This window comes from Manacus candei, unplaced genomic scaffold (genome assembly GCF_025592945.1).
Source record: "Manacus candei isolate 608988 ecotype Guabito, Panama unplaced genomic scaffold, ASM2559294v1 h1tg000045l, whole genome shotgun sequence".
NCBI lineage: Eukaryota > Metazoa > Chordata > Aves > Passeriformes > Pipridae > Manacus > Manacus candei.
The window spans coordinates 2,026,607-2,052,442 of NW_026138093.1; the positions used below are offsets into that span (position 1 = coordinate 2,026,607).

The following is a 25,836-nucleotide window of genomic DNA, read 5'->3' on the forward strand; positions in this document are numbered from 1 at the left end:
GACTCCCAAAATCCCCCGAGAAACCCCCCAAACTGCTTCAAAGACACCCCCCCCCCAAAGCCCTCCAGGACTTCTCAGTTCCCTCAGAGACTCCAAAACTCTCTCATGGACTCCCAAACCCCTTCAGGGGCCTTCGACCTCCTCCCTAAGTCCCCTCACGACATCAACCTCCCCCAGAGATACCTTAAAACCGCCTCAGGGACCCCGAAAAGCCCCTAAGGGACCCCAAAACCACAGAACAGCAGAAGAGCTTTCTGTAAAGGAAGGGAGCAGAGAATCTGAGAAGGAAGAGACCAAGGAAAAACCGAACCAAAGCAATAAAATCATCCTGACCCTTGCAGTTTTTCCTTCATCTTTTTCTCATTTTTCCTTTTTTCAGGGTTCTTTCTTTGGTTGGGTGGTTTTGAATTTTTTTTCCGAAGGAATTTCTCAGGACCCGAATCCAACATCCGGGTTCTTGGGAGGCCTCCCGGGCCCCGCGGCCCCCGACAGGGTTGCAATCCCGCGCTCTGCCTCTCGGGAACCCCCGAACCCCCGCGCTAAACCCTCCCGAGCCCTCCGGCCTTTCCACCCACAGCCGCGCTCCCCGCAGCCCCCGAGGGGATCCCCAGACCCCGCTCTCACCCGCTCCCGCCCGGTCTCACAGACAAAGGAAGGCCCCAGCGCCATCGTGACTTCCCGGCAGCCAACGCGGCGCTCTGCGCGCGCACCGCCTGCACAGACCCCGCTGCAGCCAATCAGCGCGCGGCCACTGCCCCGTCCGCCCGCCTTCTGCCACGCCCACCGCCCTGCGCGGTGCACTCTGGGACTTGTAGTTCTCGCGGGGGTCAGCGGCCATTTGCATGGACTTTTTGGTTTTTCTGTCTTTTTTTCCCTCTTTTTTCTTTCTTTATTCTTTCTTCTTTCTATTCCCCCCTTTTTCTTTCCCTTTTTTCTATTTTTATTCCTTTTATTTCATTTCTTTCCTGTTCTTTTTTTCCTCTTTTTCCTCCTTTTTCTCTTTTTTCTTCTTTATTTTTTCTTTTTTTTTCCTTTTCTTTTTTTTTTTTTTACATTGTTTTCTATCAGTTGTATTTGCAAGGAAGATTTAAAAACAATTCAAAACAATCTCCAGGTACATATCTTAAGACAACAGATAATCTGCCATTGTTCCAGGTTCATGAGGATTCCCGAGATCAAAAACACTGAGATGTGAAGGGTGCTCACACAAAAAACAGCTTTCCCTGTTTTTTTCCACACGTAAAGCAAGTGTGGAAGGGGCACTTGGCCCCAGGCAAGAGGCTTCTACAGCCACTTTAAGCAGCCCAAAGTGGATCTGGCTGGCAAATGGGATTATGCCCATGCTTTCCAGGAGGATTTGCAGAGTACATTGAGAGGAAACATTGAGGGCCATTTCTTTATCTCCTGAAGGGATGAGAAGAGGGGGGAGCAGGTGCTGTGGCCCCAGAGCTTCTCTCTGCTTTGGGGACACTTCTGTGTTTTCCTCTGTCCATTAAATTCCCAACAAAGAAGGAAAAACTACAGGAACTCCAGTCTGGAGTGCTCAGGACATGTGGAAACAGGGGAATTTTTCTTCCCAGCTGGGATTGAGAGTGCAATTTCACACTCCTTTGGAGAGCATTGACTGAGACATCCCATTTCTGCCCAGGGATCTCCCAGGGGGAACTCAATCCGGGCTCTGGGCAGGTCCCTGCAGGAGCAGCAGCTTCCTCTGCACATTTGAGGGGATAAAGCTGCTCTAACCCTGCACTCCAACTACTCCACAGCAATTTAGGACCTCTGAGGACAGTTCCCCACTGTATCCACCCCAGCAGAGACCTGAACACATCCTGTGGGCACTGTGTGACCACCCCTGGCATTAACACCCAGCTGGAATGAAGACACTGACTGTAAAGACACTTGTCTACCTGGAAACCTCCACTTTGTTTGCTACTATACAGCAATAACATTTTCTATTCATATTGCAGCTACAGACTTAACAAATAGAATTGCATATATTGTGCTTTAGAAATTAAAATGCATTCCAAAGTCAGGCAATGCTAAACAACGAAAGTCTTGAACCCTCCCCCCCAAACCAGCCCCACTTTCTGGTTTCAGAACCAGCCCACTTCCTCACTCTCTTCACAAAGGGAGAAACTCTCTCTATCCACCTCTGAAACAAAAATTCCCTCCCCAAAACTGATCAGAAAGAGTCTACTTAGGCACTACTGCAAATGGAAGTTGTCTAATAACCATTCCTTCTAACTCAGGAAGGGGAGGAGGTGAAGAAAGTCACAACAAATGTTTGGATTCCTTCCTCTCCGATGTTTTCCCTTCCCTATCTGACACTCTGGGACATGTGCAGGGGGGTCAGCATCTCTTCAAAGATGGCTCCTTTCACATCAGAGCCCCTCAAATTGGCTTCCTGGAGGTCACAACCTGCTGGGTCACAATTCTGAAGGGGAAAAGAAGAAGAAGTGTCAATGGAATGCACCCAGAACTCTGTTCAAAGCTTTACTTGAAGTCCATTTACCTGAACTCCATTGTACTCTGAAGCTGGAGAGCTCAGCCAAAAGCCAGCAATCCCCCAAATTACCAGTTGACCATAGGATAGAAAGGAATAGGATGGAAAATGAATCCCAACTCACTTCCAAATCAGTTCCTGCCAACGTTGCTCCCCTGAGGTTTCAGTTCTTTAGTTTGGCGTTTCTCAGCGTTGCAACTCGGAGGTTAATTCCTGTCATCTGACTGCCCTCCATGGCCACTCCTTTCAGGCTGGCACCTGGAACACACACAGAAAGGAGTTCTGTGAGGAAAACCAGTCAGAAACACAGCAGCTGCACACTGGTGCTGCCTCAGAGCTGTGTGAATTGGAGGAGGACAAGGGGATTTGGGGCTGAGATGGTCACAGACTCAGTGCAGCCCTTGTGGGCCCTTCTCAGGGTTGGACAAACCACAGCTGGACCTTTTCTGGGCCATAGAAATGTACAAACACAGGCTTCAGCTTAACAGGTCAGCCCTCTCCAGGCTGGCACAGCAGAGGTTGGCACGGGCCAGGTTGCAGCAGCACAGATTGGACACCTTGAAGTTGATGTAGCAAAGATCCAGGTGGGAAAGATTCGCTCCACTGTAACTGAGATCCTGGAAATCCCAAGGAATAAATCCCCCAAAAAGGTTACACAGGGGAAGGGGTAGGTCTGGACACAAAGTTAATATTGTTGTGTGCATTAATATTTACAATGTATAAATATTTAGGTAGAAATATATGGATATAAATGTATTAAAATATATACTGTCTGTAAATATAGACAGATACAAGATAGATACAGACACACACAGGTCCTGGGAGGAGCTGAAGACACCCCACCAGGGAAGGGGGTTTATAAAAAGGAGGGAGAGGGACTTTTGATATGGGCCTGGAGGCACAGGACAAGGGGTAATGGATTTTAGACTGAAAGAGGGCAGGGTTAGATGGGAGACTGGGAAGAAATCCTTCCCTGGAAGGGTGGGGACGGGCAGGGATGGAATTCCCAGAGAAGCTGTGGCTGCCCCTGGATCCCTGCAAGTGTCCAAGGACAGTTTGGATCAACCTGCTCTAGTGGAAGGTGTCCCTGCCCATGGCAGGGGGTGGAATGAGAAGACCTTTAAGGTCCCTTCCAACCCAAACCAGTCCATGATTCTATACAGACAAATACACACAAGACCATTTATTCTACTACTTAAGACTAATGAAACCTAAATGCAAAGCTCTCAAAAATTGTCCTTGGTTCATTTTACATTTAAACAAATTACTCCTCCAGGAAAGCTTCCCCCTAAAGCAGGAATGCAGCCCAAACGACCCTGGAATTCCAAGCCAAGGTCACTGTGCCACAGCTCAGAATCCAAACTCACTTAAAGAGAACACATTGTTTGCATTTCACGTTGCCACATTCCAGCACCAGACACCAACACTCCAGAGAGGGACAGCACAAGGGGCAGTGGTTTTAATAGAAAAGAGGGAGGTTTAGATGAGATATTGGGAAGAAATTCCCAGAATTTTGTTAGAAAGAGAAATGTGTTCTCACCTGGAAAAGCTTGTTTGCAGCTAAAAGGAAAAAATCACTCAACCAGGATGTTTGCAACACCAGCATTGGGTTAAAGGCATCAGCTCCAGAATTCCAGCCAAACATGAATCCAGGATGGACAACGTTTAATGCTCCCAAGATAAACAAATAACCTGTCTTCTGTAAATCAAGAAACACCTTCATTAAATCAAGCAACACCTCCATTAAATCAAGCAACGTGGAGCTGCAATGCTGTAAGGGGGGTACTTTTGAATTAGGTGATCAATGGAGCATAGAGGCATGAGAAAGAAATTATATTAGGATGTGAAACCAGCCAGAGTATTGTACAATGTAACTTTATGGCACAAGTGAACTGAAAGGTCCATTGTGCTTTTTAGCAAGTCAACGAGATGTCCCCCATGATCAGAGCTGAGCTCCTTCTTTGGCTTGGCCCCATACTGCAAGATGGACACAAATACCCTTGAAACACAATGGGAGAGGTCATCCATAGGGGTGAGAAAGATGCTGGTGAGAGGCAGATTCTGTGGGCAGGGGTCGCTGGCCCCTTGCCCTACAGCAGGGCATGCACAGACTGTTGCTATCAGGTGATGAACAGGCGGGGTTTGGCTGCCATTCAGGCATCACCTTATACTGGGTACTGGCCCTACGTGGTGTAATGTGGAACTGATAAAATGGGGTGTCAGGACTGCTGGGGTGAGCGATCCTCATCCTGCCATGGAGACTGTGTTGTTCCGTGGGGACGCCCGCTGAGCACGGGCACCGACCAGCTGCTGCAGATCCTGGCAGCCCTGGCCTGTCTGTGTGGGTAAGCACAGTTTATTGACAGGAACCAACCGAGAAAGCAAATGTTTTATACCATTTTTTGTATCCCTTTAACTCCTTTTTTTACTAGTTAATACTGTAATAAAAGCTGTCTGTAGTATTGTATGAATGCCAACTGATAAAGTAGGTTTTTCTGTATTCTTTTTAAAATTTGATTCTCTTTGCTAGTAGTTTTTTTTATTCTCACTGCAATAAAAGATTTTTTTTTTTTTTTTAGTGTTTGAATGTCTGTTTTACTTGTCTTTATTCTGGGCAAGTATTCAAATTAACTAATACTCCACATTCCACAGTCCTTTTGCCACTGGTAACCAGTGACTCTGAGTTCCTGCTTCCCCAGCCCCCAGGGACGGTCTCCTTATCTGCTCATTCCTCCACACTCTCCTCTCACTGATGGCATCTTAACAAGACAAGCCCCTGGGAATAATTTACTTGTAAGTCTTCAATTCTTTTGTGGTTAATTAGACAGATCTCAGAAGTGTATTCCAAGTCAATGTATTGTTTTAATAAAATCATGAGAAAAGATGCCTTTTTTGTGGCCTGTTTACTTTTTTCCTGTTTTTACATTGATATCAGCAACCTCCATTTGATAGTGATCCCAGGCACCTCCTAATTCAGTCTGAATAGATACGAAAATCAAGACCCTTCATGTCTGACAATCCTATAGACTTTATCCCTATCCCCACCCCACCATTCCCTCATCAAACCCCTGGGACTCAAAGCAGCCTTGGGCAAATCTGAGCTCCCTCCACTCAAGGCTGGACCTGCAAGTTTCAGCCCCTTGGCACCAACTCCCACCTGCTTGGCTTGGAGAAAGAGCTGCCTGAGACACAGAGGGATGTTCATTTATTGCCAGCAAACAAAACCAGAGGAAGGCACAGCTCAATAAAAACCAGAAGTCCTTCCCCTGCTGTATATCAAGTCCACCTTGCCTGCACTGAAGTCCACTTTGCACAGTAGATAGTCTTAGACCAATGGCAAACACCTTCTGTGTCAAGCACAGATCCCAAGATCCCCCCAACACTCCCTGCCCTGGATTCTGTCCATATTTGCCCTTTGCACACAGTGAGTCACCCACTGAAGGCACAAGTTCCCTCGATCCACAGAGGGAGGAAAAAAGAAAGTGAATGAATTTCTGTGTTGTGTTGAGTTAAATCTACATTTATTCCAATAATCTGGGGTGACAGAAACGTTATCAAACATCCTCTGTAGTATCTGTTCACTGGGTAAACGTCTGTGTGGATGGCCAGGCCCAAGGAGTGGTCAGATCTACCGGAGGTACTTTAATCTTGTCAGTCCCATCCCCCTGTCCATTGTTGGATGTCACTCAGCAGCCCAACTTTTGGCTCCCTGTGCATCTCCAGGATGGACTTTCACAGCCAACCTCTCTGCCCTGGTGGCAGGAGGGCCTACCCTGATAAGGTCTAAAATGCCATCAGACAATGCCAACAGTGCCAGCTCTCATGCAAGCTGTCTGTGAGATCTGAGAGTTACCAGTGGCACCATGGGAATGGTTTTGGTGTTGGATGATGCTCAAACCAGCCTGGTTCACCCAACTGCAAACACACATCCTGCTTTTGGAAGTTGGATGGGACAGAGAAGCTGGTAACTGGCCTGTACATTTGGGAGGAGCAGTCAGTCACTTCATATGAAAAAAGTCCAGTCCCCTTTCATCCAGGCAGGTTGTTCTAACACAGCCCTTCTTGGGGGAGTTTGTGGAGATTCCTGTCTTGGGTGGGGACGCCCTCCAAGGACACTCCTCAAGGCTGAGCAAAAGAAATCTCCCCACAACCGTTGGTCTGGTTGAGTTCCATCAGATCTCTATCTAATAATTATTTCTTTTGGCTAGCTTTAATATAATTGTTTAAATAATTACTTCAATATAGTGCATTATCCTATCTTATACTGTATACCTAGCAGTTTTAGCTTTATACAGTGTAGTAAATAATTCTGATTAAGATCTTTTGTCTGATCATTTTTAAGAATAAATGATTCATTTTATATAAATATTCTCATTTGGCCAATCATTAAAACCTGTGGAACAAAAGTGGTTCAATCCCACTTCTGTAATTCCTTACATTTAATTTGTTGACAAAATCTGAGGTAAAGATTGGATCCCTTATTCCTTGAGACTCCGCAGTGGGACAATGGCTCCTTGATTCCATGAGGTAACATTGTTTCCCAGCGTTCTTTGACTACATAAAGCCCTGCAGTGTCACAATGGCCCACTGATTCCATCATTTTCCCCACTGTCACAATGGACCCTTGATTCCATGAGGTTCCCCAGTGTCACAATGTTCCCTTTGACTCCAGAAGGCCTTGCAGAATCAGAATGGCCCCTGGATTCTGTGAGGTTCCACAGTGTCACAATGGACCCTTGATTCCATGAGATTCCACTATGTCCCATTGGTTCCCTTTGGTTCCAAAAGGTTCTGTGATGTCACACTGGCCCCTTGATTCCATGAGGTTCCACAAAGTCCCGGGTTCCTTTTGATTCCATGAGGTTCCACAGTGTCCCATGTTCCCTTTGGTTCCAGGAGGCCCCAGTGTATTCCAATGGCCCCTGGATTCCAGGAGATTCCACAGCATCCTGGGGTTCTCTTTTCTCCCTGAGTTTTGGCAGTGTCCTGGAGTCCCTTTGTTCCCATGAGGTTCCTTTGTTGAGGTTCCTTGAGTGCCAAAACTCCCTGATTCTTATCCTTCCAACATTTGGGGGCCCATTCTATCCCTGCCTGGGATGGAGCACATTGTGTTTCTGCAGGAATGGATCCATGGCCATCCTGCCACTGCACCAATTGAATGCTGCACAAACGTCACTGCAGGCCCGACCCTGGATGCAGGAACAGTCTGGGAATTCCAGGCCTGCTCCCATTCAGCAGAGCCAGTCGGGGTCCCAAAGAGCACAAGTGATTGACTGCAACCCCTGCAGTTCTCTGGCATTGCTGGGGACAAATGCATGAACTGCCAGGAGCTCTGCAGAGCCCTGACAGTGCCACTGCAATCCCAAGCTGCACTGCCCGGGGCAACCCTCAGCACAGCCAAGGCCACAACCCTTCCTGAAAGGTGTCCCTTCTGGGCAGGGCCAGGGGGACAAACCCCTCCATCTGTCCCTGCACATGTTGTGTCCAATTCTCATCCCCCACTTAGGGACAAAGTCAGGCTATATTGGGTGTTTAGCTTGGCATTTCCTTCACTCTTTTGTGCTTCCAACACACACACACACCAGTCTGGGCAGAGTCTGGCCCCCCAGAGAACACAAGACCTGACTAGTTGTGGCTCCTACTGCAGTGGCTGCAACTTGGGCCACAATCTGTGCCAGGAGCAGAGAGGTCCCTCCCCACAGAAACTTCTTGGCAATGGAGTTCTTAAGAAAACAGGATGGACTGTGGGGATCAGTGTCACGACATGACCTGGGAACTGTCTTGAGCATCCTCCTGTTTACCATGACCAGCTTTTTCATCCCTTTTCTCTCTGTTTTCTCACACCTGTTCCTTCACAAACCACCATGACCCCACCATTTCCCTTCCTTTGGTTCTTCCCTAGAGATCCCATGACAAGTCTTGCCCAGTCCCCAAATGTGCTTTCTTGGTGCCCATCATAAGACTCACACCCCAAACAGAATCCCCCATCTTCAACTGGCAAGGTCATCCTGGGAGGCTCTGCCATTGACCCATTTGGTGAAACTTTCACACAGAGATGTTGGAACTACAGGGGCAAAGGAGTGGAGGGTTCAGTGGTGTGCAGACAGAGGACATCAGAGAAGAACCCTGGAAGTACTTGAAGAGTCGCTTCAGGGAGAGTCCGATGCTTCTGTCATAGCAGAAAACAGCATGAGAAAGAAAGAATTCATGCCAAGTGCAGCTGGGGAGGTCCAGGCTGGCACAAGGAAAAAAGAATTTCCCTCCAAGGTCAGTGTTGTGGTGCAACACATCACCCAGATAAAGTCTGGATGAGCCCAAGGCTTTGTGTGTGCAGGGAGAGCCAGGGAGGACGCAGAGATGTCAGTGCAGGAAGGTGCCAGCCAGGTGGGGCAGCCGGGGGGATGACGACAGCCTGCAGGGAAAGGGGCAGGGCATGGACACCGTAGGACAGCCTGGGCTGGAGAGGAGACAGGCATGGGGAGAAGCTGAAAGGCCCTGACAGAGCCACCTTCTGCAGGCCTTTGGCCAGGGCTGCTGTCTGTGCCCCTGATGCCAGGAGGAGGGGAGTGCCCCTTGCAGCCCTGGGGCCTCATGGCCTCCTTGTCCCTGCTCAGCAGCCTGGCAGGTGCCACCCCATGGTCCTGCCCTTGGCCTTGCACATCCCACATCCCAGAGCCCCAAGAAAAGCCCTGAGGAATGAGGCAGGGACAGGATCTGCCTTCCCAGGGGCTGGGGGTCAGGGTTTGGTCCTCTGGATTAAGGAAACAAGTCAAGGTTTATTCAGCATCAGAGTCACCTTTCCCTTGCTTGTCCATCCTTGTCACCACTGTCTGCAGATTTCTGCTCTAACTGGAACCTGGGGACACGTTCTCAGTTGTGTCCCTCAGTGAGACTCATTAGCACTGCAAGAAACTTCAGTGTTTCAGTCTCATTCTGACTTCTTGAAAAGTTGTTTGAACTTACTCTCAGGGACTGAGTCTCACATAAAAAACATCAAACTCCCTGGAGGGTCATGAAATGCCTGGGGCTGTTGCTGTGCTGCTGAGCTGGGCTGGGCTCCTGGCACACAGGGAGCTCCTGGCAAGCAAGAAGAGCTTCAAAGAGACAGTTCTGCTGGTGAGCAGCTCCTCTGCACAGCCCAGCAGGGCTGAGGGCACTGCCAGGCCAGCTCAGGGACACCAGCAGGGCACAGACAGAGCTTCAAGGGGCTCAGCACTGGCAGGATGGCTGAGAGCTCCCTGCAGGAGGAACCTTGGCAGGGCTGCACATGGTGAGTCTGTGGCTGCAGGGCAGTGCAGGGGCAGCTCCTGGAGGCATCTCCTAAAGCTGGCCCAGCCCCAGATGATGGGATGGGTGAGCAGGTGCTCTTTTGGGGCACTTTGGAAGAGCTGTGAAGCCGGGGGTGCAGCCAGGGGTGCCCAGGACTGTGGGGCAGTACAGGGTCCTGCAGCCCAGGGTGCTGTGCTGGGCAGGGACTCTGCTGCCTGCCAGGGGCAGCTCTCAGCCGGCCCGGGGAGCTGCTCCCAGGGCTGGGGCACAAGGGTTGTGGGCAAGGAGCAAATCTGGCAGCTGAGGGAGGATCTTTTCCATGTCTCCCTGTTGCAGGGTCAGACCTACTCACAGACCACTACATGATATTGGACGGAGAATCTTTTGCAAAACTCAGAAAAGACAGGGGCTACAGGAAAGGAATTAGTCCTGAGGTGTGTTTCCTGCTTAGCCATTGTAGCAGAGACATTGTTCTTTCAGTTCAGGAGGCTGCACTGAAATTCCAACTCTTTTACTGTCAGAGATGAATATTTCCGGTATGATCAGAAATGATCACAGGATCCTGGGCAGTGCTGAGCCTTCCCTTGGGGGTGGGCACTATAAGCTGAGTCCTTGGCAGTACATGACCAGAGCTGCTGCTCCTCACAGCACCCTCAGAAAACACAAACCAGAGAAAAGAAATGCCTTTCACTTGGAGGGGGTTTCCCTGAAAACTGCTCTGGCTTTGCTAAGAGGGGGCTGTCTTAATTGTTCTCTGTGCTTTCCTTTTCTGAACAGACCCTGTCCTATGGAGCAGCAAATGGCCAACAGCAGCTCCCCCACCCATTTCCTACTCCTGGCATTTGCAGACAGGCGGGAGCTGCAGCTCCTGCACTTCTGGCTCTTCCTGGCCATCTCCCTGGCTGCCCTCCTGGCCAACGGCCTCATCCTCAGCGCCGTAGCCTGTGACCACCACCTGCACACCCCCATGGGCTTCTTCCTGCTCAACCTCTCCCTCACAGACCTGGGCTGCATCTGCACCACTGTCCCCAAAGCCATGCACAGTTTCCTCTGGGACACCACAACCATCTCCTACACAGGATGTGCTGCACAGCTCTTTTTCTTTACCTTTTTCATGTCAGCAGCGTTTTCCCTCCTCACCATCATGTGCTACGACCGCTACGTTGCCATCTGCAAACCCCTGCACTACGGGACCCTCCTGGGCAGCAGAGCTTGTGCCCACATGGCAGCAGCTGCCTGGGCTGCTGGGTTTCTCAATTCTCTGTTGCACACAGCCAGTACATTTTCCCTGCCCCTGTGCCATGGCAATGCCCTGGGCCAGTTCTTCTGTGAAATCCCTGCCATCCTCAAGCTCTCCTGCTCACACTCAGGCTACCTCAGGGAAATTGAGCTTCTCTTGTTTACTGTCTTATTAGGACTTGGTTGTTTCATTTTCATTGTTTTCTCCTATGTGCAGATCTTCAGGGCTGTGCTCAGGATCCCCTCTCAGCAGGGACGGCACAAAGCCTTTTCCACGTGCCTCCCTCACCTGACCGTGCTCTCCCTGTTCCTCAGCACTAGCACATTTGCCTACCTGAAGCCTCCCTCCAACTCCTCCCCATCCCTGGATCTGGCACTATCAGTTCTGTACTCGGTGGTGCCTCCAACACTGAACCCCCTCATCTACAGCCTCAGGAACCAGGAGCTCAAGGATGCCCTGAGGAAAATGATGACTGGATGCTTTTCAGGAGTAATAAAGCACCGGTTTTCTGGTGTGTAGCATTCAGAATGGGACTCCTCAATGACCCAGCCTTCCTGCTCAGGTTTGTCGTGGAGGTCATCAGGTTCTTCTTGCAATAATTTTCTGTGCAATTAAATATTGTTATGCATCTGCCTTCTAATTTAGTGTCTACTCATTGAATTGGACCCAGAGATGTATAACTGATGAATTGTACTCTCTGTGTATTTCAACAAAATAAAGGACCCTGCAGTGCCTTCTTTGTCCAAGACCCTTCTTCTTAGCTGTTCCTAAAGGACAGCACACTGCAGGACAGGGGGTAACTGCAAATGGGAAAGGGACAATAATCCCAGCCCAGCAGCACTGCCAGGGAGCAGCAGGTCTTGGTCTTTGCAGAGCTGCTCTCTTGCCACTCCCACACTGTCCTCCTGAGCCCCTTTCTCACTGTAAGGCCGGAGTGCGCTCTGAGCACAGTCCTGGGGGCTGGAAGCCCTTGGAGCACAGGCAGGGACAGGCCCTGGGAACTTGTGAGGCAGAGCTGGGCTCCCTTACAGCATCTCCCGGATGCTGTGGCATCTTCTGAGGGCAGGGCACTGCCTGTACTGGGTCACTTCTTCTGTGACCTTGCTGCAGGGCTGGAACTCTCCTGCAGTTACACCATGACACTCCTGCTCTCTGCTTTCCAGGTTTCATTTTCAGATCCAGTCTTGCCCTCCTGTTCACAGGGACATCCTGGGAGTGCTTCAGAGCTGCCATCCTGGGGCAGCTCCTGCCCAGCGTGGGCAGGCACAAGGTCTCTCCAGCTGCTCCTCTCACCTCCCCAGTGCCACTGTTTTCTGCAGCCTCCTCATCCTTGCCCAGCACAGCCCTCCTGGCACAGTTGGACACAGTCCTTGTTCTACCCCCTCCTCAGGCACCTGCCCAACCCCCTCAGCTCCAGCCTGATGCCAGAAACCTTCAGGGCAGGGAGGCACTGGGGAAAATGCTGAGGAAACCTTTCAGCTGCACTCAAATCCAATTGGAGGGGTTGGCCTCGAGGAAGAAATCCCTTCTCATTTTCCATAACCAGCAGGACAACCTGTGTTGTGTCCTGGGCACTCCTCTGCAAGTGTGGGATATGGAAGAGGTTTTGGTGTCAGGGATATTGAGAAGGCTGGGCAGTGTCACTGGGAGACCTCTCCCAAACCCTTGGAAAGGCCAGAGCCATCCCAGAGCTTCCTGGGGCCTTGGGAAAGGCAGACATGGAACCAGTCTGCAAACAGGGCAGCAAGGAGGGTTGGCAGAGTTCCAGACTACTCAGGCTCAGCAGGGAAGGGGATAGGGCAAGTCCTCCTGCAGCCATTGCCAGGCATGGGAAGGACAAGGCAGAGATTGCAGAACCCCTGTGGGGGGGAATAGAGGATGTTGTGTGCCCAGACTTTATCAAGCCCCTTGACATGGTTTCCTGTGGTCTCCTTATGGACAGAATGGTGAGAGCTGGACTGAAGAAGTGGAAGATGTGGTGGGTGGGAAGTTGCTGAATGCAGAGTGTCAAATAAAATCCATGGTACAAAGTCCTCTTGGCAGCAACTTCCTGATGAAATCCCTCAGTGACCAGCCGTTTAACACCACTATAGAACATCTTTATTATCTCTTTGTACATTGGGACAAAATGTATTTTCAAGTCTTTTGTGGATGATTCCAAATTTCAGGGAGCCCTTGAGAAACCTGTCCTGGTTTAAAGACACATATTGGGGTGGGAACTCCAATAAAATGAATTCACTCCCCTTTTATTCCCTACCAATAGAGGGAGACAAAATACAAGGAGGTATAAGTGAAAAAAATAACAGTTGGCTGACAAGAAATATAGCAGCAAAACCAGCAATACCAACAGAACTATTCAAAGCAACAGCAGAGCGAGAAATTGTCTCCTCTCTCTGCCCCCCTGCCCCAACTCCCTTTTGTAAACAGATGAAAACAGGGATCAACATGTGCCTCCCTTCCCCCTTTTCCTCCTGAATGAACAAAGAACAAAAAACCAAACCAGGGGAAAAGAGTGGGCAAAGCAAAATGTGGGAAACTCTCTGGTCTGAGATCAGTTGTGCTGCCCAAGAACACGCTGACTCCAGAGGTGTCCAAGCGGGGCAGAGCCGGCGACTCCGGTCCGTGCGGCGGCGGGGGGGAGGCAGCGGCTCTGCTTGATTCCATGGAGTTCTGGGGAGGCACAGTGGGTGCCATGAGACTCTTCAGTGTCACTGTGGCCCCTTGTTTCCATGAGGCTCTGAAATGTCTCAGCGTTCCTTTGGTTCCATGAGGCCCTGCAGTGTCACGGTGCCACTTGATTCCGTGACATTACAAAGAATCAGAATGGCCCCTTGATTTAAGGCCAACTACACATGGGGCTGCCTAAGGGGGAGTGTGGGCACCCAGACAGGGGAGTTGTCACCCCCCTGGACTCAGCCCTGGGGTCACCACATCTGGACTGGTCTGTCTGTCTGTGAGGTTCCCCATTCTGGAGGAATGAGGAAGAACTGGAGAGGGTTTAGAGGAGATCTGCCAGGATGGAGCTTTTCTCCATATTGGAAATAGAATGAAATCTCCACAAAGAGTAGCATGGAAGGTTCAGACTGAAGGTGAGGAAAAAGAAATGTCACTCAGCGGGGACCCTCGTGCTGCAAGAGGTCACCCAGAGGGAGTCAGGATCAGCCCATGGCTTTGTGTTCCAGGGAACAGCCAGAGCTGGTGCAGAGACATCAGGGAGGGTCTAGAAATGCTGCTGGGAGGGGGTGGGAAAGCAGGAGGGGTGTGTGCAGCCTGCAAGGCCAGAGCAGCAGCAGGGCCAGGGCAGGACAGCCTGCAGGAGAGATGGCCAAGGGCTCTGGCAGGGCTGCAAGGCCCAAAGGCACCCAGGCCTTTGTCCCCTTGCCTCTGGCAGCTGCCTCTGCCACTCAGGCCACCACAAGACACTTTCCTGGCAGGTTCTGCACTTGGTTTCTGCCTCGCCCCTCCCTCAGGAGCCTGGCAGGGGTTGCCCAGTTTTGGCCTTTGTTGTTCCTCCCCCTCCCATCCCAGTGCCCCCCAAACAGCCCTGAGCCAGCCGGGAGGGACAGGATCTGCTGGGCCAGGGCCTGGGGCTCAGGCCTTGGCCTTTGTGCTCCACAAAACCAAGGCAGGCTTTGCTCAGCATTGCAGGGGCCTGCCCAGAGCCTTTGTCTGCCTGCACTCCTGGCCTCCAAGGAGCTGCTCCAAGGAGTCCCTGGGGAGGCTTTGGCACTGCCTGCCCTCAGTGGGGCCCAGCAATGCTTCAAGGCACTTGCACTTTGGCTTCTGACTTCTTCAGCAGCTGCTTCAATCTTCTCTCAGTCCCTCAGGATCATGGGCTGGGCTGCAAACACACCGTGGGGCTCATTAAAATGGAGAAATCCCTCAGGATCTCTTTGTCTTCCTTTAATTGTCTTCAGGACAATTTCAAAATAAGTCTTCAAAGTTTGTACTTTTTTTGTTTAAATTCAATTATGGATATTTTGTAGTTCAGAGAAGAGGTGATAGAGGTGTTCTCCAAGTGATCTTGATGCTGAGTGTCTCCTCAGGAGATCCACACTGACCCTGGATGATCAACCTTGCTCCTCACCCCCCAGCCTCACCAGTTCTGCCATAGCCCATCTTGGACTGACAGCTGATGCAACTCCAAACACACTTTGGGACCATTAAAACACTGAAAAACAAATTCTTTCCCTTCCTTTAATTGTCTTCAAGTCTTCAAGACTTCTACAGTTAATTTGAGTTGTTTTGTAGTTTAGCTAAGGAGGAAGATTTTAAAGTGGAAGTCATGAAAAATATATATTTTTTGATGGAAGGGAATGATTTACACAGAGCCTTGGGATGCAAGAGGATCAGGATGCAAAGGATTTGGACACAAATAGAAGGGGGCAAAAGAGATTACTAGCATTTAATTATTGACCAGTTTTAAAGTTATCAGGTGGTTCAACAGCATTTGCTACAATTTTAACAGGGACTGAATTAGGGATTCACAGTAACAACCTTCACCCCACAGTCAATTCACACCCACACCCAGGCAGAGATGTGTGGACACAGCAATAACTGGGTGTGTGAAGGTCCCTCTCCCAAATTCTCCTTGTTGTCAGGGAAACACTCCCCCAAATCCCTTTGTGTTTCCCACCAGACAAGGGTCACAGCTGGAGGAGTGTGTGTGGAGGGGGATCAGAATTGTCCTGGGCATCAGGGAGGGTCTTTGGAGTGTTGGAAACTGGAGGGTTCCCGAGCTGGGAGAGGCTGCCAGAGGTGTCCCACTGAGAGGGAGGTGCTGGGGAGCTGCCAGGGCCTCCCTCAGCCCCGCTGGTTGTGGGCTCCCAAGGGGACTGGCTTTAGTGATCTGCTGAATTTCCATCCTGGTGTCAGGAATGACTGGAGTTTCCAAACTATTTGGGAATTGGATCCAAACTGTTCCATTTGGGTTACAGGTCAGGTAGGGAATGTTCCAAGGCTTTCATGGGATGACTGATTATCCTGTGTTCCCCAGCTCTTACACCCACCCCAGTCAGCTGGAGGGTTTCTTGACAATGTGTCCCGAGGGGCGGCACCTCCGATGCCATAGAAACCCCTCCCCTGGATTAGGAAACCTTTGGAATTCAGGAGCTGTTCCAGCGGAGCATGAAAATGAACAGCAATTTTCCCAAAGCCCAGCCCCAAGCAGAACAAAGCCAGGCCCCATCAGTGTCAGAGCAAAGGTCCCCCATGGCTGTGTCCCTGTGGCCGCTGAGGCGGCAGCGCAGGCCCGAGGCGGTGCCGGGTCCCGGTGCAGCCGGGGCAGAGCGGCGGCTGCGCGAGCGGCAACCCCGGCGGTGAGTGCGGCAGCCCCGTGGGAGCGGCGGCTCCGGGCACAGACGCCGGCGGCAGCCGCTGTGGCTCCTGGAACCCAGTGGCCATTGGGACACTGCAGGGCCTACTGGAATCCAGGGGCCGGGGGGACACTGGGGAGCCTCTTGGAGCCAAGGGAACCCTGGGATGTTTTGGAACATCCTGGAATCAAGGAGCCATTGTGACACTGCAGGGCCCCATGGAACCAAAGGAACCCTCAGAGTTTTTGGAACCTCATGGAATGAAGGGGCCATTTCTGCAGGATGCTCTGCTCTGATAATACCTAAAAAATTGTCAGAGAATGCATACAATGCACACTCTCTGTGATGAGTTACTGCTGGTGTGAAGGTGCTGTTTTTAATGTTGAATTATGCTAAACTCAAAATGCTTCATGAAACTTCAAACACACATCCTGCTTTCTGAAGCAGGATTTGACAGATAAGCTGCTCCCTGGCCTGCAAATATGTCTGGCAGTCAAACCCTTGATAACTATAAAAGCCCCGTCCAACTGTCATGTGTCAGATTCTTCCACAGACTTCCTTGAAGTGTGTGGAGCTTCTGCCATGAAGCAGGGACAGCTCTTCATGGTCACTCCCCAGGGCTTGGGTGGAAGAAAAAGAATTACCCCTTGTCGTCGTGTGATGAGTTACCTCAATGTCTGCTTCAGGATCGTTTCTTTTTGCTGGCTTTGATCCAATTGCTTTAATAGAATTACTTTGATAGACTGCACTGTCCTATCTTACACTATACTGCTAGGAGTTTTTGGCTTTTATACTGTGCAGTAAATAATTGTCTTTAAAGTCTTTTGTCTGTTCACTTGTCTGATCAATTGTCTATTGATTTGTCATAATAAATCATTCATTTTATAGATGTATTTCTGATTTGCCATCACTAAAACCTGCAGGACAAAGTGATTGAATCACACCTCTATAATTCCTTCCATTGAAGCCAAAATCTGAGCCTGAGATTGGATCCAGCCACAGCCAGGCTCCTCTCTGAGAAGGACTTTAGAAAGCAAGGGGGTCCTTTCTGCCCCTTGTAGCTCAACGAGACGGCTTCTGCCATCAACTTTGTCTAAGCCTTCCACCCCCCCAGCCCCAAGCCGTGACACATGGGCATGTCTTGTCCATGCAGTGCAAACATGGACTCCTGAGCTGGTCATTTGCTGTCCCTCCTTGGAGGGAAGAACAAGCCCAATGGCCTGGGGTGAGAGGCCAGTGCTGGGAGCGGCGCTGGCTGTGCCAGGGCACTGCTGGGTGCCCCCACCCTGAGCACTCCCCCCCTTGTGCTGGTCACTGCTGTTTTCCTCTGCAGGGCGTTGTGTTGGGCACATCCTGGAGAGCAAAGTGGAAAGCAGATGGAAGCTTTGAGGCCCTGGCCTGAGGAGATGCCCTGCAGGATGGCAGTGCTGCTGCAGAGGTCAGCTCTGTGCCAGCAGTGCCCGTGGCTGTCCCTGCCTGCTGTCCCTGCCTGCAGTCCCTGGACAGTTCTGCAGCAGGACTGGCACCGACTGCCAGAGCACTGAGGCCTCCAACAACACAGGGTTCTGCAGGACAGGGTGGAAGGGAAGGGAGAGGAGGCCAGGCAGGAGAAGGGCTGCTGCTCCCTGGCAGTGCTGCTCTGCTGGGACTCTTTTCTGGCCCAGCTCTGCACAGAGGCCCCGACCCTGCAGCTGCAGAGAAGTCGGAGAGGAAAGATGTCAGGCAAACAAGACATTGCAGAGTTCTTTATTTGGTTTAAGCACACAGTGAGTACATTTCCCAATTTGTACAGCCTGTGGGCCAGGCTAGAAAGGCAAACATTGAATTAGAAATGGTCTTTATATGTATATACATATATTTACATTTTATATATATATATATATATATATACATTTATATTTGTATAAAGATTTTTTGGTGGGAACAAATTTGCACAAAAAAACCACCCCTACTAGGAGTAAAAAATAGAGAAGATATGGTGAGCCTTTAATTAAATCCATAACAGGATTGGCCTTTAATGAGGAAGATAGCATGCAGAAGAAGGAGAGTTTATTGCTTTTGAAAAACACCCAGTTATAATTTTCCTCAGGGCATCCTTGAGCTCCTGGTTCCTCAGGCTGTAGATGAAGGGGTTCAGTGTTGGAGACACTACTGAGTACAGAACTGACAAAATAAGATCCAGGGATGGGGAGGAGATGGAGGGGGGCTTCAGGTAGGCAAAGAATAAGGTGCTGCTAAACAGAGAGACCACAGCCAGGTGAGGGAGGCACGTGGAAAAGGCTTTGTGCCGTCCCTGCTGAGAGGGGATCCTCAGCACAGCCCTGAAGATCTGCACATAGGAGAAAACAATGAAAGCAAAACACCCAAATATTAAACAGGCACTAACCACAATAAGCCCAAGTTCTCTGAGGTAGCCTGAGTGTGAGCAGGAGAGCTTGAGGATGTGTGGGATTTCACAGAAGAACTGGCCCAGGGCATTGCCCTGGCACAGGGGCAGGGAAAATATACTGGCTGTGTGTAATAGACCACAGAGAAAGCCAGCAGCCCAGGCAGCTGCTACCATGTGGGCACAAGCTCTGCTGCCCAGGAGGGTCCCGTAGTGCAGGGGTTTGCAGATGGCAACGTAGCGGTCGTAGCACATGATGGTCAGGAGGGAAAACTCTGTTTCAAGAAAGAAGACAAGCAGAAAGACCTGTGCAGCACATCCCATGTAGGAGATGGTTGTGATGTCCCAGAGGGAATTGTGCATGGCTTTGGGGACAGTGGTGCAGATGCAGCCCAGGTCTGTGAGGGAGAGGTTGAGCAGGAAGAAGTACCTGGGGGTGTGCAGGTGGTGGTCACAGGCTACGGAGCTGAGGATGAGGCCGTTGGCCAGGAGGGCAGCCAGGGAGATGGCCAGGAAGAGCCAGAAGTGCAGGAGCTGCAGCTCCCACCTGTCTGCAAATGCCAGGAGGAGGAACTGGGTGAGGGAGCTGCTGTTGGACATTTGCTGTTCCTTAGCACAGGGTCTGTTCAGAAAAGGAAAGCACAGGGAACAATTATGACAGCCCCCTCTCAGCAAAACCAGGGCAGTTTTCAGGGAAATCCCCTCCAAGTCAAGGCATTTCTTTGCTCTGGTTTGTGCTCTCTGAGGCTGCTGTGAGGAGCAGGAGCTCTGCCCATGTGCTGCCAAGGACTCAGCTTTGCTCTGCTGCAGTGCAGCCATGGAGCTGGTTTGGGACAGCTCTCATGATCACAGGTGATGTCACATGGAACCCAGCTTTGATAGAAAAGTTAAATTCCTGTGCTGTTTTCGTGGAGTAATTTGGGCTGCAGGAGAGAGGCACAATGTATCTTTAAAATAATTTTGACTGGGTTTTTTGGTTACAGTCATTACACTTGGGGGATGTTTTTTTAGCGGCAAATTTTTCTGATGACAAATGTGCAGAGTGTTGAGACAGGACAGGCAGAAGGGCTGAGCTCTCCCTTGCTTATTGCAGAGCCAGGAGAGCTGCAGTGCCTCTCAGTCTGCTTCCCATCTGCCCTGCACTTTCCCTTATACTTGCCTTGAAGATGACTTCACACACAGATTCATCTTTAAAAAACCCACCAGGATCTGTGCTGAGAGCAGGGCAGCGCTGCTTGAAAGGGCAGCTCTGGGAAGTGTCCCCTGTGCCAGCCCAGAGGTGCAGCTGAGCTGGACAGAGCAGGACAGGAGCCCTCCTGCAGAGAAACCAAGGGCTGGGACAGGAGAGTGTCCACCCCCAAGGGAAGGCTCAGCACTGCCCAGGATCCTGAGCTCATTTCTGATCCTCCCTGAAATGTTCATGTCTGAGAGTAAAAGAGTTTGAATTTCAGTGCAGCCTCCTGAACTGAGAGAACAATGTCTATGGTACAATGCCTGAGCAGGAAACACACCTCAGGACTAATTCCTTTCCTGTAGCCCCTGTCTTTTCTTAGATTTGCAAAAAATTCTCCATTCAATGTGGTGTAGTGGTCTGGAGCTGTGAGCAGGTCTGACACTGCAACAGCGAGACGCAGAAAAGATCCTCCCTCAGCTGCCAGGTTTGCTCCTTGCCCACAGCCCTTCTCCCCCAGTCCTGGCAGCAGCTCCCCGGGCTGGCTGAGAGCTGCCCCTGGCAGGCAGCAGAGTCCCTGCCCAGCACAGCACCCTGGGCTGCAGGACCCTGCTCTGCCCCACAGCCCGGGCACCCCTGGCTGCACCCCCAGCTTCACAGCTCTTCCAAAGGGCCCCAAAACAGCCCCTGCTCACCCATCCCATCAGCTGGGGCTGGGCCAGCTTTAGGAGATGCCTCCAGGAGCTGCCCCTGCACTGCCCTGCAGCCCCAGACTCACCATGTGCAGCCCTGTCAAGATTCCTCCTGCAGGGAGCTCTCAGCCATCCTGCCAGTGCTGAGCCCCTTGAAGCTCTGTCTGTGCCCTGCTGGTGTCCCTGAGCTGGCCTGGCAGTGCCCTCAGCCCTGCTGGGCTGTGCAGAGGAGCTGCTCACCAGCAGGGCTGTCTCTTTGAAGCTCTTCTGGGTTGCCAGGAGCTCCCTGTGTGCCAGGAGCCTGGTCCAGCTCAGCAGCACAGCAACAACCCCAGGCACTTCATGACTCCCTGGGGGGTTTGATGTTGTTTACATGAGACTCAGTCCCTGAGAGGAAGTTCAAACAACTTTTCAAGAACTCAAAGTGAGATTGAAACATTGAAGTTTCTTGTAGTGCTAATGAGTCTCACTGAGGGACACAACTGAGAATGTGTCCCCAGGTTCCAGTTAGAGCAGAAAACTGCAGACAGTGATGCCAAGGATGGACAAGCAAGGGAAAGGTGTCTCTGATGCTGAAGAAACCTTGACTTGTTTCCTTAATCCAAAGGGCCAAGCTCTGACCTCCAGCCCCTGGGAAGGCAGACCCTGTCCCTGCCTCATTCCTCAGGGCTCTTCCTGGGGCACTGGGATGTGGGATGTGCAATGCCAAGGGCAGGACCATGGGGTGGCACCTGCCAGGCTGCTGAGCATGGACAAGGAGGCCACGAGGCCCCAGGGCTGCAAGGGGCACTCCCCTCCTCCTGGCATCAGGGGCACAGACAGCAGCCCTGGCCAAAGGCCTGCAGAAGGTGGCTCTGTCAGGGCCTTTCAGCTTCTTCCCCTCCCTGTCTCCTCTCCAGCCCAGGTTGTCCTACGGTGTCCATGCCCTGCCCCTTTCCCTGCAGGCTGTCGTCATCCCCCCGGCTGCCCCACCTGGCTGGCACCTTCCTGCACTGACATCTCTGCGTCCTCCCTGGCTCTTCCTGCACACACAAAGCCTTGGGCTCATCCAGACTCCTTCTGGATGATGTGTTACACCACAGCACGGCCCTTCAAGTGAAATTTCTTTCTCCTTTTTTCCAGCCTGGACCTCCCCAGCTGCACTTGCCACGAATTCTTTCTTTCCAGTGCTCTTTTCTGCTACGACAAAAGCATCCACCCTCTCTGAAGCGACTCTTCAAGCACTCCCAGGGTTCTTCTCTGCTGTCCTCTGTCTGCACAGCACTGAACCCACCACTCCTTCGCCCCTGTAGAGTGGTCATGTGTTTGAGACCTCCAAACCCCTTCATGGGACATCTCTGAGCTCTCTCCAAGGTGTCTGCAGATGAAAACATGGTCTAAGATACTCACAGGGATATGTTTTACCAAGGTCTGTAGTGGCAGAACATGGGGCAATGATTTAAACTGAAATAGGGGAGCTTTTTTTTATTGGATAAAATGAAGTAATACTTACCAATGGGGCTGGCAAGAACTGCAACAGAAGAGGATGTCCCATCCCTGGATCTGTCCAAGGTCAGGAACTTTGAGCAGCCTCAATTAGTGAAGATGTCACTCTCCAGGAACTTGGACCACCTGAGCTTTTATGTCCCTTCCAACCCAAACCATTCTTTGAGTCCCAAACTCCTTCTCCAAAGAATTACTGTTGCTAGGACAGGAATTGCCATGTTTTTGGAGAAGCCATTGTAAACCCAAAAGGTAAAAAATCAATTCAGATAAAGTTCCAGCATCTCTGTGTGAGAGTTTCACCAAGTGGGTCAATGGCAGAGCCTCCCAGGATGACCTTGCCAGTTGAAGATGGGGGATTCTGTTTGGGGTGTGAGTCTTATGATGGGTAACAAGAAAGCACATTTTGGGGACTGGGCAAGACTTGTGGTGGGATCTCTTGGGAAGAACCAAAGGAAGGGAAATGGTGAGATCACAGTGGTTTGTAAAGGAACAAGTGTGAGAAAGCAGAGAGAAAAGGGATGAAAAAGCTGGTCATGGTAAACAGGAGGATGCTCAAGACACTTCCCAGGTCATGCCCTGACACTGATCTCCACAGCCCATCCTGCTTTTTTAAGAACTCCATTGCCAAGAAGTTTCTGTGGGGAGGGACCTCTCTGCTCCTGGCACAGATCGTGGCCCAAGTTCCAACCACTGCAGTAGGAGCCACAAATAGTCAGGTCTTGTGTTCTCTGGGGGGCCAGACTCTGCCCAGACTGGTGTGTGTGTGTGTTGGAAGCACAAAAGAGTGAAGCAAATGCCAAGCTAAACACACAATGTAGCCTGACTTTGTCCCTAAGTGGGGGATGAGACTTGGACACAACATGTGCAGGGACAGATGGAGGGGTTTGTCCCCCTGGCCCTGCCCAGAAGGGACACCTTTCAGGAAGGGTTGTGGCCTTGGCTGTGCTGAGGGTTGCCCCGGGCAGTGCAGCTTGGGATTGCAGTGGCACTGTCAGGGCTCTGCAGAGCTCCTGGCAGTTCATGCATTTGTCCCCAGCAATGCCAGAGAACTGCAGGGGTTGCAGTCAATCACTTGTGCTCTTTGGGACCCCGACTGGCTCTGCTGAATGGGAGCAGGCCTGGAGTTCCCAGACTGTTCCTGCATCCAGGGTCGGGCCTGCAGTGACGTTTGTGCAGCATTAAATTGGGGCAGTGGCAGGATGGCCATGGATCCATTCCTGCAGAAACACAATGGGGCTCCATCCCAGGCAGGGATAGAATGGGCCCACAAATGTTGGAAGGATAAGAACCAGGGAGTTTTGGCCCTGTGGAATCCCATGGAACCAAAGGAACCCGGGGACATGGTGGAACCTCATGGAATAAAGGGGACATTGTGACCCTGCAGCACCTCATGAAACCAAAGGGAGTCTGGGATGTGGCAGGGCCTGATGGAAACAAAGGAACCTCCAGGGAACAAAGGGACCCCGAACTCTGCCAAAACTCCGGGAGACAAGGGAACCCCAGGACACTGTGGAATCTCCTGGAATCCAGGGGCCATTGGAATCCACTGGGGCCTCCTGGAACCAAAGGGAACATGGGACACTGCGGAACCTCATGGAATCAAATGGACCCCAAGACTTTGTGGACCATCAGGGAAACAAGAGGCCAGTGTGACATCACAGAACCTTTTGGAACCAAAGGGAACCAACGGGACATTGTGGAATCTCATGGAATCAAGGGTCCATTGTGACACTGGGAAAATGATGGAATCAGTGTGCCATTGTGACACTGCAGGGCCTTATGGAGCCCAAGAACACTGGGAAAAAGTGCAACCTCATGGAATCAAGGAGCCATTGTCCCACTGTGGAGCCTCAGGGAATAAGGGATCCAATCTTTGTCTCATATTTTGTCAACAAATTACATTTAAGGAATTAGAGAAGTGGGATTGAACCACTTCCGTCCCACAGATTTCAATGATTGGCCAAATTAGAATATTTATATAAAATGAATCATTTATTCGTACGAATGATCAGACAAAAGATCTTAATCAGAATTTATTTGCTACACTGTGTAAAGGCTAAAACTAGAAGTAGTACAGTATAAGATAGGACAGTGCACTATATTGAAGCAATTTTTGAAACAATTATATTAAAGTTGGCCAAAAGAAATAATTATTACATAGAGATCTGATGTAACTCACCCAGACCAAAGGTCGTGGGGAGATTTCTTTTGCTCAGCCTTGAGGAGTGTCCTTGGAGGGCGTCCCCACCCAAGGCAGGAATCTCCACACATCTACCCCAAGAAGGGCTGTGTTAGAAGAACCTGCCTGGATGAAAAGGGACTGGACTTCTCTAGTAGGAAATGACTGACTGTTCCTCACAAATGTACAGGCCAGTTCCCAGCTTCTCTGTCCCATCCAACTTCCAAAAGCAGGATGTGTGTTTGGAGTTGGGTGAACCAGGCTGGTTTGAGCATCATTCAACACCAAAACCATTCCCATGGTGCCACCGGTAACTCTCAGATCTCACAGACAACTTGCATGAGAGCTGGCACTGTTGGCATTGTCTGATGGCATTTTAGGCCTTATCAGGGTAGGCCCTCCTGCCACCTGAGCAGAGAGGTTGGCTGTGAAAATCCATCCTGGAGATGCACAGGGAGCCAAGAGTTGGGCTCCTGAGTGACATCCAACAATGGACAGAGGGATGGGACTGACCAGATGAAAGTGTCTCAGGCAGAGCTGGACTGGCAACACAAGGGGGAATTATTCCTGGCTCAGTGTCCCAGGACACCTCAGGTCCTCAGGGAAGAGGTGCAACATCCAGCTGGGCTTGTGATCCAGGGGTGCATTTAACCATGGACACCAACTGCCAGGTTCTCCAGAGCTGGGAAACATGTACTGCCATCAAAGAGGCCAAGAGGGTAAAGCCCCTGTGGGGTGGGGGATGATGGCTGAACTAGAGATGTGGGCAGGCCTGGCAGATTGATCCCAGCACACTCCCCAAACCCACCAAGGCAAGCTCTACGTGCTGACAATGGGGGACACAACCCCTGGATGGCAGGAGACACCCCCTGTGCCTCCCAGCACTGCCCAGAACACCATCCTGGGCCTGGAAAAGCAAGTCCTGTGGAGACACAGCCCTCCAGAAACACTGGGGTTGGACAGCAGGACTCTTTTTCAAAACAACCTTGTGCACACCTGGACCAGAGAGCTCGGCATGGAGTGGATGGATCATATTCCCTGTCAGGCACCAGCCTCTGGGAAAGCTGAATGGCAGAGTGGACTGTTCAAAACCCCCTTGAAAGCAATGGGCAGTGGGACCTTCAAACCTTGGGATGTGCATTTAGCAAAAGCCACCTAGTTAGTTAACCCTGTAACCTCAAGAGATAAAACTCCAGGCCAATTCAGTGTCTGAGATCAGCTCAAAAGAGCAGGTCCTTTAATCAGGCCCACAGGCCCAGGGGAACACACACGACGCGCCCTCCCAGGCAATGGTTCTACAGTTTTAGAAGATGGTCCGTCCAATGCCAGAACTCTCCACTCCCCGGTTCTGCCCCCGACACGCCCCTTGGGGAATTGGGTTTGGGGTCTTTGGGACCCCTTCTTCCTCATCTTTATCTTCACAGCACGTACAGTCCTTGGAGCGCCTCCAAAGTTCTGGGCTTGAAGGTTGCTTTGTCTCTTGTGGGATCTTGTTGTCCAGGCCTGGGCTGTGATGTTGTTCAGTAGAGGTGTTTTTCTACAATTCTACCTTGAAAAGAAGTCTAAACATGCTAAAGGAATTTAGAAAATTTAATA

At 50.9% G+C, this 25,836-nt stretch overlaps 2 protein-coding genes and 1 pseudogene across 2 annotated transcripts in view; 1 reads left to right on the forward strand and 2 right to left on the reverse strand.

Annotated features, from left to right (window-relative positions):
• The window catches only part of LOC127474877 (olfactory receptor 14J1-like), an 81,317-nt gene extending 61,970 nt beyond the window's left edge, over positions 1-19,347 (reverse strand). The window contains exon 1 of the mRNA XM_051796198.1: positions 19,261-19,347. Within this exon, the coding sequence (XP_051652158.1) occupies positions 19,261-19,313 (53 nt within the window). The 5' untranslated portion in view covers positions 19,314-19,347. The remainder of the gene's footprint in view (positions 1-19,260) is intronic.
• Positions 1-25,836, reverse strand: part of LOC127474809 (uncharacterized) — a 1,721,191-nt pseudogene that overhangs the window by 509,833 nt on the left and 1,185,522 nt on the right.
• The window catches only part of LOC127474929 (maestro heat-like repeat family member 5), an 86,153-nt gene that overhangs the window by 35,313 nt on the left and 25,004 nt on the right, over positions 1-25,836 (forward strand). The window lies entirely within an intron of this gene.